General features: G+C 36.3%; 1 protein-coding gene across 1 annotated transcript in view; it reads left to right on the top strand.

Moving 5' to 3' along the window:
* The first annotated feature begins 1,734 nt into the window (after window positions 1-1,734).
* Window positions 1,735-18,147, top strand: part of EML5 (EMAP like 5) — a 100,211-nt gene continuing 83,798 nt past the window's right edge. Inside the window, exons 1-5 of the mRNA XM_035894266.1 lie at window positions 1,735-1,757; window positions 4,415-4,574; window positions 7,712-7,810; window positions 8,345-8,413; window positions 11,700-11,885. Of these exons, the coding sequence (XP_035750159.1) occupies window positions 1,735-1,757; window positions 4,415-4,574; window positions 7,712-7,810; window positions 8,345-8,413; window positions 11,700-11,885 (537 nt within the window). The remainder of the gene's footprint in view (window positions 1,758-4,414; window positions 4,575-7,711; window positions 7,811-8,344; window positions 8,414-11,699; window positions 11,886-18,147) is intronic.

Consider the following 18,147-nt stretch of genomic DNA (forward strand, 5'->3'; position numbering starts at 1 on the left):
TCTCTGGCCTCATCCCAAACAGACCCAGTATGGACAGTTTTTATACTTTTTTTCATAGGCTGCCATTAGTATTTAATATCATTAATCTAACATAGGTATTGTACAGTGCATGGATCTGGGCAAAATGGTGGGAATGCTTACATGCTGCTCTCAAAGAGAGAAAGAACCTTTTCTGTATGAAGTATAAAAGAAGAGCTTGAATCTCACTAAGCTGAGAAACATACCGCTTTTCAGTATACTGTTATAATTGTAATACTGTATTTCAGCCTGCTTGGAATATCTTATGTAGGAAAAGACCTGTCAGTCAGAGATATCAGTGGAAATCTCAGTTCTCTACAGGTTCAGCTATTTGGTTTTGTTGCAGTAATGACAGGCAGATTTTTCAAATTTTCTGCTTCTGAACTCTCCTGGGAAGTATGAAATTTTATAGCCAATTTCAAAATTAATTTGACTTGGCAGTTTGTTAGCCTAATTCCTGCTTTGTTTCCTGGTCACATTTGCCTTTTGGACATTTTCCTTCATATCTGCCTCTTCAGAGAGACTACGTTAGTTCTAACATCTGTTCTCGAAAAGCCCAGGTCAGAAAGGCCAGAGGCAAGCAAGAAGGCCTGAAGAACTTGTCTTGTTAGGAATATTTGTTTCCTTTTTTGGACAAGCAGTGATATCTCATTTATCAGCTTAGTCATCCTTCAAGGAAGAGGAAAGAAATCAGGCACAAGTTTACAGTCTAGCTGTGTGGGCTAGATGCAAGCACAGTTTCAGCAGTCTAACCTGGATAGGTCATGCCAGCTTTCGTTACCAGGGCAGTAAATGAAACGCGAGCTCTCTCCTTCTGAGTGCAGAGCTTCTCATTCCGCTAAGCTATCTTCTTCTTCTCCCTAGGAGAAAAATGCAAGAAAATCCATGTGAGGGGTCAGTGTACTTAAGTCCACAGAGCCCACACCAACAGATTTGGAAGCTGTCTTAAGAGCTGAGCTGCACTCATGCTTTTCTGCCTGTCCTCAGGCACTGACTGGATGGATAGTAAGCAACTACTTCAAATACCATCCCAATGGCTGTTAATCTAAAACACAGAGGTGTCTTGGAGACCTTACACAGGGTATCCAGAGACAACTCGCACTCAGTGTTTGATCCTATTAACTGCATCATGCCCGTGAGTCAACATAGTCCCTGTATAGCAAACGTTTATGGTTATCTGTTTCTGGGCACCCATTCCAGTTATATTTTTTTTTTCTGCACTAAGAAGCTATTTACAATGCCTTGCTCAGGACTGTTTTAGTAATGACAGTTCCTGAATATGTGAGTTGTACCAATGCTTTTGCTCTAGAGGTTAGACCAAAATACTATTTTTTTTGTATTAATTGCTATATGTGTAAGGATTGCTTAATCACTTGTAGTCCAATGAAAGAACTGAAAAGGGTCTCCATATTGCTTAAAACTGGAGTCTAATCCTTGAGTTTTGATCAGGACTCAAAATTTCAGTTCTGGAATTCTGCATGGTGCACCATAATAAAAGCCAAGACTTGAATATTAAGGAAAAGCATCTTATCATTCACTGTTTATATGAAAATCATGTAAATAAATGTAGCAGTTCCTTCTCTCAGTATTGGTAATAGGAACACCAGTCCCTTGATTCTTTCCATGCTTCCCTTTTCCATCTGTCCTGATAGCCAGTGAGATAATAAACTTGCAAGTAGTACTTTACCCTGTCCTTCACTCCTTGGTCTGGAAGAAATGGTGAGGGAAGGCGTTTTCAGGTAAGTATTTCTTCAGCTACTGCCAACAGCTCTGCTGCTCAGTTTCCCTGAAATCCCAGCATATTGACATATTTAACAAAAGCTTGTTGTTTTAAAATATTTATTGTATATTTATTTTCTTCTGCTTTCAATGACTGTCTAGAAAGGTTGTTAGCAATTTGCTGTAGAGACTAAAGGGATAGGGGAAGGATATTGGTAATTCTACAGAGTTGTCTGTTGTGATTAAAATATAGGCTTTGGATCTTAATTTGTGCTCCATTATCGAGTATCGAGGCAGAATTTGATCTCAGTTGTTTAAGCGAATGTTTTATATCATGATATAGAAAGAACTAAAACTGTGATATTGATATTCGTTATTATTTGCCATTTATTAATCAGAAAGAGAGGAAACATTCTCTATATTCACCTAAGATGCTTTGAGTGGAATTAGGTGGCACACTTGGGCTAAAACAATGTTTCCCTGGCCCTTCATAGTGCCTTATTGTTGTCCCTTCCATCTCTGATGTGTTGTGTTTGTTGCTTCCAGTCTTTAGTTAAAAACATGCTAAGCTAACTTTTGGTTGCTGGAAAGTGTTGAGTAAGGTGTGGGGTGGGGGTGCTTTTGCATGTGTGTGTGTCCAGGGTGGTGCCCGAGTGTTTTTCAAAGTTGCAGTTGTGGTTTTCACTTGTCTGACACTGCACAATGCACTGGTAGCAGAGCTAAGTATGGGATTGAAGGTGTGAATCGGTCAGATGGCTGTGCTTTTACTTTTTCTCTTAGTCTTTTTTTTTCTTTTTTTCCCCCTTGCTTATTCTTTTCACTTGCTTTTTCTTCTTGAATTTCTTTATTGTCCAAGTGGTCTTCTCTCTCCCTCTCTGTGGTGTCATTGTAAAAATTAGATCATTTCGAATGCAGCATTTTCTCCCCCTCCAGATGCTTTTCCTTTTCCCCCATGTGTACACCATCTGCCTGTGGGTGCTCTGGGAGATGTGCAGGTGTTGGTCAGGATTGGGTGGCAGAAATGAAGTGAAATGTGATAAGTTTTGCCTGCCAGCTCCTTTCTGCATTGTTTTTTAATGATGAAGTTGCTCTATGAAATAAAGAAGGAAGGGAAGAACCAGAGAAATAACTCTTGAACTGAAGAGGAGCAAAGCAGGGAAATGTTGGTTGCTTGATCCTGGTGCTGACAATAATGTGGAGTAGCAAAGAGAAAGAATTCCCATAGAAAAGTTGAAAGGTCCAGAGCGCTTTTTACCTTTTGTAGAAACTTTGAAGTTAAAGGTTCCTCTCAGAGTTGTGTATGTGGAATTTGTCAAGCAATATCAATCAACTAAAATGCTATACTAAAATAGAAAAAAATATAGAAGTGTATTGCGTAGTATAGTATGACTTCATGAAATACTAAGCAACTTCTAACATGGTTTTCCCTTGCTCTTTTTGTGTGTAGAAAATGTATACATCTTTTGAGTTCGACTTTCTTTTTTCTATTAACTTCCTGATTAGCTTTATACTGGGTATTTCTTCAATGTTTATTGACTCCCCTTGTCTCCACCCTTTGAACTTTATTTATCTGTGTTCAGGTGTAAGATCATCTTACCACTGCAGAGTGCTCAACCTTTCTCCTTTCCAAGTGATGTTGAGAAAATAAGTACATTTAGTGTATGTTGTTAGTGGTTCTGTCCACCAGTGTCTCAATATTGTTATTCTGTGACTCGTTAGGGGAGGAAATTTTTTGGCCAAATTAAATACCCAACTTTTGAAATTTTATCTTCCTGACTCACATGTGCTATTTCTCACATCACTTTGGACTGCTGTACCTAGCCTGTGTAGAGTGTCATCAAGTAGCTTATTTGGGTTATATTAGAATATATTCTTTCTTAATTTTCTGTGTTGTGAAATATGAATCTTCAGACCTTGTATCCTCCCTTGCAGCTTGCTTGCATAAACAAAACAAAAAACTATCTTGCTGACTAGCATGCTTTCTAGCTTGGTCCCAGATTTGACAAAATGGTTGTGACGATCCTCTGTGGACATTGAAAGACTCTTAAATATGAACTATAAGAAAATTCTTTGCAGTGTTAAAAATGTGGAAAGTTAATCACTGTTCAAAATAAACAATTCCTAATTGTTCTAGATTAAAATTAAGACATTTAAGGTAATCTTCATCTCACTTCAGTTTAGTAATCTGAAGTCTAGTCATAACATCTAGTCTAAGCTAGTCGTGCTTTGGCTTGCCATATGATCAGCGGAGTGATAGCTTCAGAAGGCTATTCACTCCTCTCAAAAAAACAATGTCAAATATGTAGATAGCTAAACACTAACGTTTGTTGTCCATCCTTTGGGCAGAGAGAAAGGGAAAATAGGTGTGGTTTTAGTGCATGAAAATCTGACCTAATTTAATAAACTCTGTATTTTGGAACAGAGGATTAATGACTGTTTTACAGTTAGTTTAATTGGAGAAGGCTTGAAGGTTCAAATTCAAGAAAGGTGGTGGCATATACTGTATTAAGGGAATTTTAGAGCTATTGTGGAATCTGTGATACAAAATTATTTGTTAATATCTTCTGTCAGTGGGAAAATACTGTAAAATCATTTCCTTGGAAAAATATTAATGCAACCAACTAGGCAAATGTCAAAGTTTCATGCAAAAAATATTTTATATCTTTTTCTTTGACAGCCTTGCTTTGCATCCTGAACGTGTGTTGGTGGCAACAGGTCAAGTTGGAAAAGAACCATACATCTGCGTGTGGGACTCATACACTGTGCAAACTGTATCCGTTCTGAAAGATGTTCACACACATGGTATAGCTTGCTTGGCTTTTGATTTAGATGGTCAGGTATGTAATTAATATTATCTTTCAAACACATAAACTGTTTATCTGTCAGAAATCTTGTTATGTAGCTTTTTCTTTTTTTTTAGGAAGTGTATTGACTCAGGCTTTATCTGCTTATTCTCAAGTTGAGGAAAAAAAGTTGGTGTTAGTAGTGACTGACATATTCACATTTGGCAAGAAAAGTATAACTTCAAAGGAGTTTTGCATGAAGGTGAGGTGATAGGGAGATTCTTGTGGTCTGTGGGCCATGGTTCAGGGTTACACCAAATGGTTGGAGATAGTGGACCTCCCCTGTGCAGGGGCATGTCTTGCGCACAAAGTGATGGCAGTCTCATTGTGTTACTCATCTTTGACTCCGAATGTCTTCAGGCAGTATCCCCTTCTCTGTCATGTGTTTTGCATGCATTGGTGGCTCTCCACATTTTGATTGTTCAGACTCATGTATCATGGATCTGAGTCAAGAAAAAGGTTCTATTGGATTATAATCTTGTTACTTTAAAACGTTCGTTGAGTAGTAAATTGGTTCTCAGAGCTGCTACTTACAAGGGAGATCATTTTTACCAGACACTTGCTCCTGTAAGTACAGAGGCTTTTTTGACTGATGTATTAGAAACACAAAATACACATTAGGTAGCAGCTGAAGAGGTATTAGCCATGAAGATCCTTTCTGCAGTTGTGCTCTCCTGGTTGTTATGCACCACTTCTTCCCCATCCCTCTTAGCCTTGCTATATTCTCAATTCCTTTTGCTTGCTAAAAAGCTCAATATCTGTTACTACTGCTTTATCAAGTGAGGATGTATTGTAGAGACCATTTGCTCTCCTTATTAAGACAATATCAAATGGAGCTCTATTGAACACAAATAAAAGAAAGCCTAGCTGTAACTTGTTTCTGTAAAAACATGCTGTAATTGTTGTAGGGAGGTTTTGAGTTTGTTGGAATGATCTACGTATTTTATAATTTAGGTTTCTCATTGTTTAGAGAGTCAGCTTCTAGAGTCAGCTTCTTTCTAGAACGTAATTTCTACTTGACAGCGATATCTTTTCTCTATGCTGTTCTTGTCTCTGTAAACTTGTGTCACTTCCTCACTTGGACAGCCTTAATAATTTAAGATCAAAATATATCTAATTAGGATTAGGATTGAATTCCCCTCACTCTTTTTTAGAAAGCAGTTATGCATCCCTTATGTGTATTGGAGAGATTTGAATGTCGATGTGTGATTTGTCCTAGGAGTACCTGGTACTGATTCTTATGTTTAAAGCCATAAATGGTCAGAATTTAGGCTGTCTGCTTTTCTCAGCATTTCCATATGATCACCTTTGGCATTGGTTAGAATTTTGTGGTCTCAAAGGAAAGCTGGATACAGATTTTTCAAGATCTGCATCTTCAGAATTGTCTCCATATGGAAATACAGTAAAACACAAATCCAGTTCAGAAAGATCCGCAAAATATGTTTGTTTAAATCTTGCTTATCCTTTTAAAACCAAATTTGTCAGTCTCTGGCCAGGTTCTCTTAGAGGGTTTTATGTTTGATATTAAACATTCTTATTTGATATATTTGGTGTTATATGGGATTTTGTTTTAGTAGAGTGATAAAGCAATATACTGAAATTGCAACACAAGCAATCGCAATATACAGATGAATTGCAAGAAAACCGTGGTTCCTGTTACTGGTCTCTCTATAATCACTGTCACGATGCTGGGCATCTGCAGCCACCGGGAAAGTATATGTGGATTGAAGTGAGGTCAAGCCCATTGTCCTCTTCAAAGTTCATTTTATTAGCTGTTCAGTTTTTATACATCATGTTGGGCTATGCCGCATGCACACTCTTCTCCCCACCTCTGACTGGTCTGGCTAGCTCAAGATGACATTATTTATTCTTTGTTTATTATCCTTTGTTAATTGCCTTGGGGAACCTGATGATTCACTGGTGCAGCTGTGTTATCTAATATCAAGGTTACCCTCCAGTGTCTCTGGGGTTGAGAGAAGTTCAGCTTGCTTTATGGTACATTATTCCCCAAGCTTGCTAGTTTTTTTGTTCTTCTCTGAGCTTTGCTCCACTGGGGGTGTGTGCTGGTTGGTAACAAGATTTTTTAGTTCTTACGAGAACCTAGAACGTTGTTTAATTTTCCTTTTTGAGAAGTCAGTGTATTGGCTTATGTCAGGAAAGACATCACCCAAATTTTTAGTGATGGGTATGAGGTAATTGTAAAACTAGCCTGCATTTACACCTCTCATTCTGCAGTGGGACTGGAACTGAACTGCTCGGAAGTGTAGCTGGAATTGAAACTGATGTTCCTTCTGAAAATATTTTCAAAGATGGAATAGAAAGGTTGGACTCTGCAGTATCTGAAAAATTGAAGTTGGCGTTAATAAATAAGGAGCATGGAAAGCAATTGTATTTAACTTGTTTCTTTTTCTTCTCATAATATTGGAGCTTTTCAGACAGTAAAGAAATTATATTATTGGGAATAGGTTTCTGTCTTTGGAAAAAAGATTGCTTAACTTTGGGGTTTGCTTTTGCTTTTACAAACTCACTTTGTCCTACAGATTTGCAAAGCTTTCGTTTATCAAAATTAAGATGCTACAATTCATGTATAAACTGATCAAAAAGACTTAACTTCCTTTAAAAACAAAGCTCAAAATCACTTGGTTTATTTTTATCCAATCTTTAATACTGTTAATCTTTCTGTTAAGAATTTCTATAGGAAAAATAAAATTTTGGTTAGTTAACAGATAGTACAAGTGTACTGTTGGCCAGTATGGTCAACAATTTGTATCAAGAAATCTGTGCAAAATATCTTCACAGTTGAAGACAAGGCAGGCTGCAGAGCATAGGAGGATCTCAAACTTTTATTTTTCTGTGTTTTCTTGGAACAATCTTTTTGTCTTTCCTTGTTTTACAGTTTAACTGGCTTCAGACTCTTTCTGAATATTAAAGACTTAATGAAATTAAAATGAACTGTGGAGGTGCATCCATGGAAGCTTTGAAATAAGATGTTGTATTTTTGTTTTCTTCTATATCGAAATGTAGAGATTGCTTCTAACTCAAATATGTTATGAATTTATTATCATTCAAAATTATGACTCTAGCTTTCATTGAGGTATTTTTATTTATTTATTTATTTTGGACATTTTTAGCGTTTGGTCTCAGTTGGTTTGGATTCAAAAAACACAGTTTGTGTATGGGACTGGAGAAAAGGAAAATTGTTATCAATGGCCCCTGGTCATACAGACAGAGTAAGTATAACTAAAGAATTTGAGTGTTGATGTAATTTTAGTTAAGCCATGTTTGCGTATGCATAGTAGGGCTATGTCTGAAGTAAAATATTTTTGTGTTTTAGAAATTGATTTTGCATAAATCTTGGATATGTATTAAGATATGTGAAGACATTTAAGATCGCTGTTTATTTGTGTATGGTTTGTTGAAATTGTAAGCATGTAAGGGAAGTGCAAAATTAACGGACTTCCTAGACCCTAATCCCCATATGGGAAATCAAAATTCAAATAATATCTTAAATTTTTCTAGTCCGTAAATGAACCTTTATATTGTTTTATCATGTGTTGTAATTAGTCTAGGAAAAAAAATGAACAAGCACAACTAATATGAGCTATACATTACGATTTCAGTATTGAATGAGGGGATTAAAAAGTCATTCCAATAGTTCCATTTAAAGCATTTCAGACTGTTAATTTGAATCAAGTTTTTACTGTTTTAACTGTCCCATGCTAGAAAGGCCATCTCTGCTGACATCCTTGGGTTTTTTTATGCAGATATTTGATATTTCCTGGGATTTGTACCAGCCAAACAAGCTTGTCAGCTGTGGTGTAAAACACATCAAGGTAATGAAATAAATGTTAATTCATAAAATATTTAAGCTGCAGTAGTTTATAAAATATATAAAATAAAATCAAATCAGAATATATAATTATAATATGAAAGATCTTCTGTAAGAATAATATTACTTCTTGGGAACTGCAATCATGGATCACACCTGACTACACTAGACATTTTATGAGATACATATATAGTGGAAAATAGGCCATCTCTGCTCAAAAGAGTTCATGCCCTGACAGAAGGAACGTAGAAGGAATGAATCGGTTGTCAGTAACATTGTATGTAATGATCGCAATATAATTTAAAATTTAGGTTGTCTAAAACATGCTGTTTGAAATCCCAAGTAACATGAGACAAGATGCATATGTTTAAGGTGAGTCCAGGTACTCAAGTTTCTGATCTTGAACAATTAGTGAATTGTTACACTGCAGAGGTGAAATGAGTTGAAAAGCCATTTCTTACAGTTTGAAAGAGTATGGGGATAAGTGGAAACAGAAAGAAAAAATGCTTGATCTTTCTTTTAATTCTCTTTTTTTTCCCCTGATGTTTTTTCTACCTTTGCTGTTTTGAACACTCTGTACCTGTTAGAGGATTCATAATTTGGACAGTTCATGTCTTTTTCAAGCGGAGTGTTTCTATGAAATCACTCGGTTTCTTTTTATCCAATCTTTAATACATAGTTGTCGTGGTTTAACCCGGCTGGCAACTCAGCACCACGCAGCCGCTCGCTCACTCCCCCCTCCCTCAGTGGGATGGGGGAGAGAATCGGGAAGAAAATAAAAGGTTAGAGCCGAGGGCTGAGATAAAGACAGTTTAATGAGAGAGAATAATAATAATAGTAATAATGAGAATGATAACAGAATATACAGAATATACAAAATGAATGATGCACAATGCAATTGCTCACCACCCACCGACCGATGCCCAGCCCGTCCCGAGCCGTGACCAGTCCCCGAGCCGCAATCACTCCCCGAGCAGTGATCACTCTCCCCACGACCGACTGACTGACCTAACTAACCCCCCCGAGCATGATGTTATATGGTATGGAATAGCTCTTTGGTCAGTTTGGGTTAGCTGTGCTAGCTGTGCTGTACTCCCAGCTTGTTGGGCACCTGGGCGAGCAGGAGAAGCTCAAAAAGTCCTTGAGTAGTCTGAGCACTACTTGGCAACAACTAAAAAATCTGCGTGTTATCAACATTCTTCTGGTACTAAATCCAAAACACAGCACTGTGCTAGCTACTATGAAGAAAATTAACTCTATCCCAGCCGAAATCAGGACAATAGTGTTTCCATGAAACACTCTGTTTTGTTTGATCCATGTACCAACTGCTGTGAAGAAACAGCTTCTTTTTCAGGTTTAACTCTGTCAGCAGTATTTTCAATGCTTGATTGCCATCAAAATCACTGCTTTCTCCCATGCACTGTCTTCTGTGTTACCATGTAACATCAGTAGATGGCAGCTTGAAAGTTCTGTATGGCTCTTATGTGTAGGTTCCCATGGCAGGAAAATGTAGTTTTTATACAGTGAGCTTTTGGATTAATGTGTATTAATGGTTTATTGGAAAAAGTGTTCAATGTGTTGGCTAGATTGTATACGTCTTTGATTTAGCATAGTGTTTAGCATGTCATTTACACATTTCCCTGAGCTTGATTAATAATGATTTTTTATAATACTTCAATACTTCAAGATCTAAAAGGACCATTATGCCAATAGTGAGCTAATATTTGCCAGCAGTGATTTAGCATATTTAAGGTGCCTTTATGATGTCAAAACATATCTATTTAGATAAGCAAAAGTTTATCTGAGCAACTTTTAAGGCTCTGTGAAGCCTTTATAAATAACAATAGGATTTTAAAAATAACTGGTGTTTCCCTTGGGAAAACATTAACTAAAAATCTGAATCCTAAAGAGTTATAGTCATTTGGATCAGGCAAGAGATTTTTGTTGATGTGTATTTTTCTTAAACCATCCCTTCTTGTTCTTTCAGATATCAATAATTACTTTCATGTTTAAAATACTTCCGTATTTTTTCCTCACATGATATTTTATGTAAATTGTAATACTACTAAATTAAGTTATGTATATAATTCCAAGCCAATTACTACTGAAGAATTACTTTTCCTAGATATGTTACCTACTTCCATATTGGAGCTGGGTGTTTGATTTATGTGGTGATTGTGCAGTTACTTCTCAAGCAACAACATAATCTATGGCCTATGTGCTTCAGTTAAAGAAATACTAGTTAAGATAAGTGATTTGTCCAATCAGTAGATGGTTGTTTCTTAATTACAGTGTTTCTGGTACAAAAATCTGTTCATTGTAACTGCTTATATTATTCTGTATTAATTGAAGTCTCTGCTCAGAATTTTTAATAGATTATTGGTAAGAGCGAGATTTGCTGTGTAATACAAAGTTTTGTAAACATGAATACAGGGAACATGCTGAGACAATCTAAGAGTAACCTGTCAGAAGTGATCAAATAAATGCTTTCACATTTTGCACTGGATTACTCCAGCAGCTTATTGACTTTCCAGTGCACATTTACGTGCTTGGACAGGAGGATTTGGAGGGAAATATGCAAGTGCTGCTTGCCTGCAAAGATCTTAGAAACTAGCGTGTAGCTGGAAATTTGGTTGGCAAGTATTGTGCTCTGACAAGAGATTTTGCGTGTCTTTAGTTTAGGAGTCATTAGTACATATTGGATCACCTAGGAGGAAATTCACTCTCATCTGATTGCTGTAATCACATGCTAACAGTTTATTAGAAAGTTCTCAAAAATATCTGCCGTAGATAGCTGCTTTGCATGATCAGTGGTTCTGATGAAAAGTGGTAAGTCTGTAATAAAGCCAGCAGCTTTCGAACAGAGCAAATGGCAACCTTATCAGAAGTTTACTTGCTTAGATTGCATCTTTAAATGCCTAAAGTACAAATGCAGCATTTGCAAAGTGAAAGTCTCACATCAAAACAAGATCAGATAATCCTATTATGAAATGCTTTTAAAAAAACTGAAAATACAACTGACTCACAAATTATAATTTGAAAGAATTTCAGTTTGATTTAATACTGATACTCTGAAACTCCTTCTCAGCTAGTCTGCTGTGCTGATTTTATGGAAAGATAAGGTTGGTTAATAACATAATAAGTTATGTTAACCAATTGGAGAACTAAAGCAGGGAAAAAGGTATGAATGATGATGTCTTTGGAATTAAGGTAGTTATCTTTCAGATGTACATATTAAATTATAGGATATTAGCAAAATATCCATCTTTATCAATTGCTTTATGTTGCAGTTCTGGAGCTTGTGTGGCAATTCGTTGACACCAAAACGTGGTGTTTTTGGCAAAACTGGTGATCTCCAAACTATATTGTGCCTAGCCTGTGCAAGGGATGAAGTGACATATTCTGGTGCACTGAATGGAGATATATATGTATGGAAAGGAATCAACCTTGTACGGACAATACAGGGAGCACATGCTGTAAGTATATCGCTCTTAAATTAATATCAAATGTTAAATAGATTTCTGGAGATCTGGAAAGGGCAATGCAAGATCACCTGGTCTGTGTTCCTAAACAATTTAAATGATAGAGACTCAGTCTGTCTGATTTGAGTATTTTTTTCCCCCAGCTTCAGCTGTTCTGTCATTCCATGAATTGAGTCCTCTTGCTGGTTGTCTGATAGCTCTCTAGAGTCCATTGATTCTATGAACTGTAATATAAGCCCAAACACCAAGCTTGTTTGTAGACACATATGTTTAGTCATTTTAGCTTGACTCAATCACTCTTCCTTGTTCTATGTTGCTCTCTTTTACTGTATTCATTCAGCTTTTTTAGAACAGTATTCAGCTTTGAAAAGTGAAGAAGTATCAGTGAAAGCTTAATAAAATTTTTCAAAAGTGCTTAGTAAGATTTTACTTTACTTGTAAAGTGTTTAATGTAACTATGAAGTGATTATATTTTTGCTATTCCATTTTTCATTATACTTTCCATGTTCTTTCTAAGCATATGGTTTTGTGATTAAAGCAGGCAGCAAAGAAACACTTAGTAGTTTGCAATCTAATTTGTGCACACTGAACTATGGGAGTCTACTATGGTAGTAAGTCATATACGGTAATATAATGCAAGATTCAGCTTCTATCTTGTCCAAGTATCACTTTAAAAACAAAACCAATTTCTGGGTGTTTTAACCTATGAGGCATGAAACTGCTAACGTAACTTTATGAAGGTATATTATTTGTGGGTTGAAGGTTGATTTTTGTTTTGGAAAGCATTGTACTTTTTAGACAATATTTGAATTTCCCTATTAACAATTTAAAATAGTGTTAAAATACAAGCATATGAGTTGAAATTCTAAGTAAAAATCAATAACAGTTAATTATTCTTTCTTCAAAGAATGCCTTTGTTTTAACTGGCAGTATTGGACTGGATGTATTAAAACCACTCTTAATGATTTGATCAGGTAAAATGGAAGAGACAAGAAGGGATGAATGACAATGTATGTGGGAGAGATTGCAGTCAGCCTGTAGTAAGGATACACTTAATTTACTGATGATTTAGAAATGTACATTCAGGATGGCTGCAGTAATAATTTAAAAGTGATTGGACTGCTTATTCAGACAGCTGTATAATGACAGTGTATCTGATTCTGAACAAAAATAAAGTTATGAAGAATATAAGTGTGGGAAACATCCTAGACTATATTTTATATGCATATAAGTATAGATAAATATATATATACACACACACATGCATGCCCTCCTGTGTGCATCTGTAGAAATACTAAGTGTATTCAAGAAGACCCAGATTATAAACCAAGAAGTATGAAGGGGTATTTTAGCCTTCAAATATTCCCCGATTCATACGCTATACCTTCAGATCTGGTTTTAATGTTGATATTTAGTGTTCAGTAGTGTTCTATTCTATATGTTCCTAAGGTGACATGGACATTTACTTCCTGAAGTTAGTGAAATGAAATTTTAAAAATGTTTATATTGCATATGCAGACCTGGATTCCCACAGGGAAGAGTGGACTTTGTTTCCTGTCCAGAACTGATCAGGAAAATACCCTCCCATTCTGTTCAGTGCTGTAGGAGACACCTGTCCTGTATATTCACGTATTTGTTACTTGGAGTATTTAGGATTGCAACAGTTTATTTCTCAGAATAATGCAGCGCTTTTCAGCTGTTTCGGTGTGAAATGACATAACCGAAAAGTGTAGGATGATGAGAGCTTGATGCTCCATTACCTTATGTGCTGTGTCAGTTCTTTGTTGACCACAAGATCAAATTTGAAGTGCTCTGCTCCTTATCTTCAGTAGTGTCAGTGGATGGAGCTCAGGTGACCTTGGAGTAGGTCTCATCTAGCCTTCTATTTTTGGCTCTGTCCTTTAGGCTCAATGGAATTGTACTTTGCAGTACTGAAAATTAAGTAGGGACACTAGTCCATGGCTTTGGAATTCATTTTCACAAGAGATTAGAGTCACTACAAATCTCAACAATTTCAGGGAAAAAAACCCCAACCAAACAGTAAAGTCTCTTCTGGAAGCTTACTTCCAACAAAATGAAACCTTGTTTTTCAATAAAATACCGCCTTGAAGGATAATATTGTCAGACTGTTGTAAGCACAAAATATAGCAGCTTGGAATAAGAGTACCATCATATTTTACAGTTATTTTGTACTTAATTTTATAGATCATGTCCTTCTCAACCATTCTTCTAAAAGAAAATGCAAGTGTAAGTTACAGCATTTGTGATGTGCGTGTGTTGTTAAAAGCACAGTGTGCACATAGCAGGGAATTGATACACGTTTCCGTTCAGTTTGGTAGTATTGGAATTGTCATACCTGCATGCCTGTTTATCGTCCCGCATCACTACTCCTCAACAGGCTTGAATTTACTGAAAATTTATTCAAGGAAAACATGCCTCATTATTTGCATAAAGTACCATGTATTCCTTTCTTGCAGCATAAACAGCAGGTATCTGAGATGCAGGAAAACATTTTCTAAAGCACGTTAGTGATGTGGGGATATAGTCCATCCAGCTGGCAGTTGTCTGCATTAATATAGAAAATGGATTCTTTTTAAAGGTTGGCTTTGTTACAGTTACCCTAGCTGAAAAGACATTTTTTATTTTAAGGGTAATTCAATGTGAAAAATAAACCATACTGTCCCAGTATAAGCAACCGAGGGAACAGATAGCAACTTTAACACTAGCAAGCAAACTAAGAATTCATAGCTAAGCCAGATTATCTGTCTTTTGTCACAGTGATACTAAGAACTGTAGACAGAGGAAAGAAGAGTTTCTGGCAGATTCCTATCTGTGTTTGAGTAGAAACAAAAAGTTGAAAGCAAATAGATTGGGATGACTGGAGAATTAGTTGGAAGAGGAGTGGAGAGTTCACTTAATGTAGAAGTAGGAATGAAAACTAGGAAAAGGTGGAAACGACGAAGGGTTAAGAGTAAAGGCACAGAGTTCATGTTCAGAAAGCACTGAATGGCAATGGGAAACTCAAATTCTAGTTTTGCTGATCTCTCCTAAATAATAATACTAATAATGAAAGTTTTAAAAGGGAGAAAGGAAGCAGAGCAACATGAAAGCATATGTAAGTTCATTGGCACTGGTAGTACTTCAGGAGGTTATTTGTAGGCAGTGCATCTGATTCTGGGAAGAACAATGCCTTGACAAAAAAAAAAAAAAAAAAGAAATCTTTCACTAGATATCTCATTTTTGAACCCATGCAAAGAACAGCCTATAGATTCTTCTATTTATTTGATCATCTTACATGTTCTAAATTCAAGGTAGTCCATGACTATTAAGATGTATATACAATATGTCACTCAGGTATTAAAACAAAATAGTATGCTTATTTAAAAACACCGTATGTTTTAAAGATTCTTGTGTGCTATGTCTTTGCCTTGCATAGTAAATGTACATAAGATGCTTTCTCAGCAGCTGAATAATTTATTTTGAGATAGTCTTTCAGAGGTACACATTAAAGTTGTGTGGATTGATGTCAGAAACTGAGGTTAAATAACAGGCTCGAGGTTAAATAACAGGCACTGTGTTAAAACTATTGCACGCCTATGTCATTTGGCTGAGTACTAATTAAATATAGATGGAAACAATATAATGAACTTAAATGAATGGTTTTAAGCTGGTATCATGTACCAACACATTAAGTCATGCAGTATTTTTCTCCTACTGCTTAGACTAGTCATGGATTTGAAAGGTAAATGTCCACTTATTTCAGCCAATGAGAGGTGGTTTTTTACCCTTTTTAAACTGTTTTATGGGTGATTTGTTAGATAGGAAAATTAAATTTCACAGTAGTGGCTCTCCACTGTAAAATTACTGACACCAACCTTAAATACTTGCAATCCACTTCCTTGCTATACAGTATATATTGGAAGAGACTAAGTGCCCAACATGTATGTTGCTTTACATGTTATCATCTATGTCCTGAATTGTACCTAGGAGTGAGAAGGAGGCATTGGAGTTCTTACTGTCTCTGTTCTCCATGTTGCTCAGTAGCAGTCAGTTGATTCTGAAGTTCCCATATGATCTTTCAAGCTTGGTCCTAATTATAGCTAACTGCAGTCATGTGTTTTAGGAATTGCATAGTCAGAGTTAGTGTGGTGAATTTTATATAAACGACTGCATTTAGATACATTAACACTTGATTTTTGTCCATTGGAGGCAAGGTAGGTCCAGCAGCAACAGAAAACCTGAGACTACCTTGCTATTGGAAGCTTCTTGGATACAAGCAGTAGCAGAATATTCATGCAGTAGAGACCATCTTTGTCAAGTTTTTCTTGTACTTCTCCAGCTTTCAACTATGATTTCTGGTAGATCTGAGCATTTATTTATTTATTTGCTTTCATTCAACTTTTTTGGTTTTTTTTTTGTTTGTTTGTTTGTTGTTTTGTTTAATTTGAAGGAACACAGATGTACTATCAGCTGGTTATATTTGAAAAATAGGAAGTTTTCTGCATTCTGAGAAAACTGGTGATCAATTTGAGATGTTATTTCCAGAATTTTCCCGCTCATTAGGAAGCATAATGAAAAATTTTTAACAGAAGAATGTGATCTGTATGCTAAACTTTGTAACTTTTAAGGTCAAGGCTTTGATCTACACCTTTTATTTTGATTCAGGAGCACAATCATTCTTTGTGGTTCACGTTATTCAGTTGGATCAAAGTCAGTGCAGTTGTTTGCCTCTCATTACTGCTAGAAGGCTATTGACCATCAAAAATCAAATTATGTTGATGGCAATTTCAGGCTGAAGGATTAAGAGTAGCATGAAGACTCCAAAGCTGATTTGCATTAACAACCTTCACAGTTTCTATAAGGAAAGAATTAGTGGAAGAATTATGACTGGCCAAGCTACCAGAATAAAGAACCTATCTCTTCCCATGAAGTGCGGGCCTAACGATTGCATGAAGAGTAGCTAAGCTCAGCTTCTTCCATCAAGTACTTACAGTCCCCATTAATAAGGGACCTTTTTTCTAGTTTTCATCTAATTCTTCTATTCCAGTGGCACATAGGCTGAAACAAGAGTGTCCTATTGCATTTCAAGAGATTGAGCAAGCACATCTGCCATATCTCCTTGACAACCAGTATGTCCTTTTCAAGATAAGGATATTCTGTGAAATGGAAAACAGATTAATCTTGGATCCACTTGATCTTATCTTCAGAACATTCAACCAGCTTCTCACATCGCCAAGTGTCTGATCCTCTTTTTTAATACCAACTAATAAAATAATGGATTTCAGAAGGAATTAATTAGAGAAAAGAGAATAATTCTATTATCAAAGTTGCATTCCAAAAAAGAGCTTTAAAGGTTTTTAATATGCCAGAACTTGGGCAGAATTCAGTATATGGCACAAAATGATCCAGAATTCGTCTAGCCTTTTATTTGCTCAATGATGCTAAAAGGCTAATGTGGTGAAACAGACAGACAGACACACATACAGAGAAACAAATACAGTTTGGGTTGTATTTTCAAAAATCTCTAGGCTCCTAAAGAAACAGAAGGAGGATTTTCAGGATGTTAGAGATAATGGGAGTTAGCCTTCTAATCTGCTTATGACTTGAAAATTCCACTACATTTCTGTTTAGGCACATACTACTCCTGAAAATATGGCTTGTCTTAAAAGTCTGTATCTGAGGATGGACGTGACACATCAAAAAAATTGAGTTCTGTCACCCTAGTATTTCAGTTTTGATTGTCAATTGACATGCTAGTAATATGCTTTTTTTGTGAAAGCTGGAAGATTTCTTTTTTCTCAACTTGAAAAATGATATCCTTGTTACCTGATGCTGGAGAAACACACACAGTCCATATTTCATAATCATCAGTCCATTACGATATTTTCTTTAGTTATAATTTAAGGAGAAAAACCAGCTTGGTAGGAGAGAACAGTCATGAGTACCTAGGAATTCTCACAAGCCACGACACTGGATGCTAATTTGTTCTGCAAGTGTACAGCTTTATTTCCTCCCCAAAGCCATTTCTCCTTTGTTCAGCCTGGAGAAGAGAAGGCTGCGGGGAGACGTGATCACAGCCTTTCAATACCTGAATGGGGCCTATAGGAAAGATGGGGAAAATCTTTTTAGTAGGGCCAGCTGTGACAGGACAAGGGGTAATGGTTTTAAACTAAACCAGGGAGGTTTAGACTAGATATAAGGAAGAAATTCTTCACAATGAGGGTGGTGAAACACTGGAACAGGTTGCCCAGAGAGG

Source organism: Egretta garzetta, unplaced genomic scaffold (assembly GCF_000687185.1).
Source record: "Egretta garzetta isolate BGI_Z169 unplaced genomic scaffold, ASM68718v1 scaffold435, whole genome shotgun sequence".
Classification (NCBI taxonomy): Eukaryota; Metazoa; Chordata; class Aves; order Pelecaniformes; family Ardeidae; genus Egretta; species Egretta garzetta.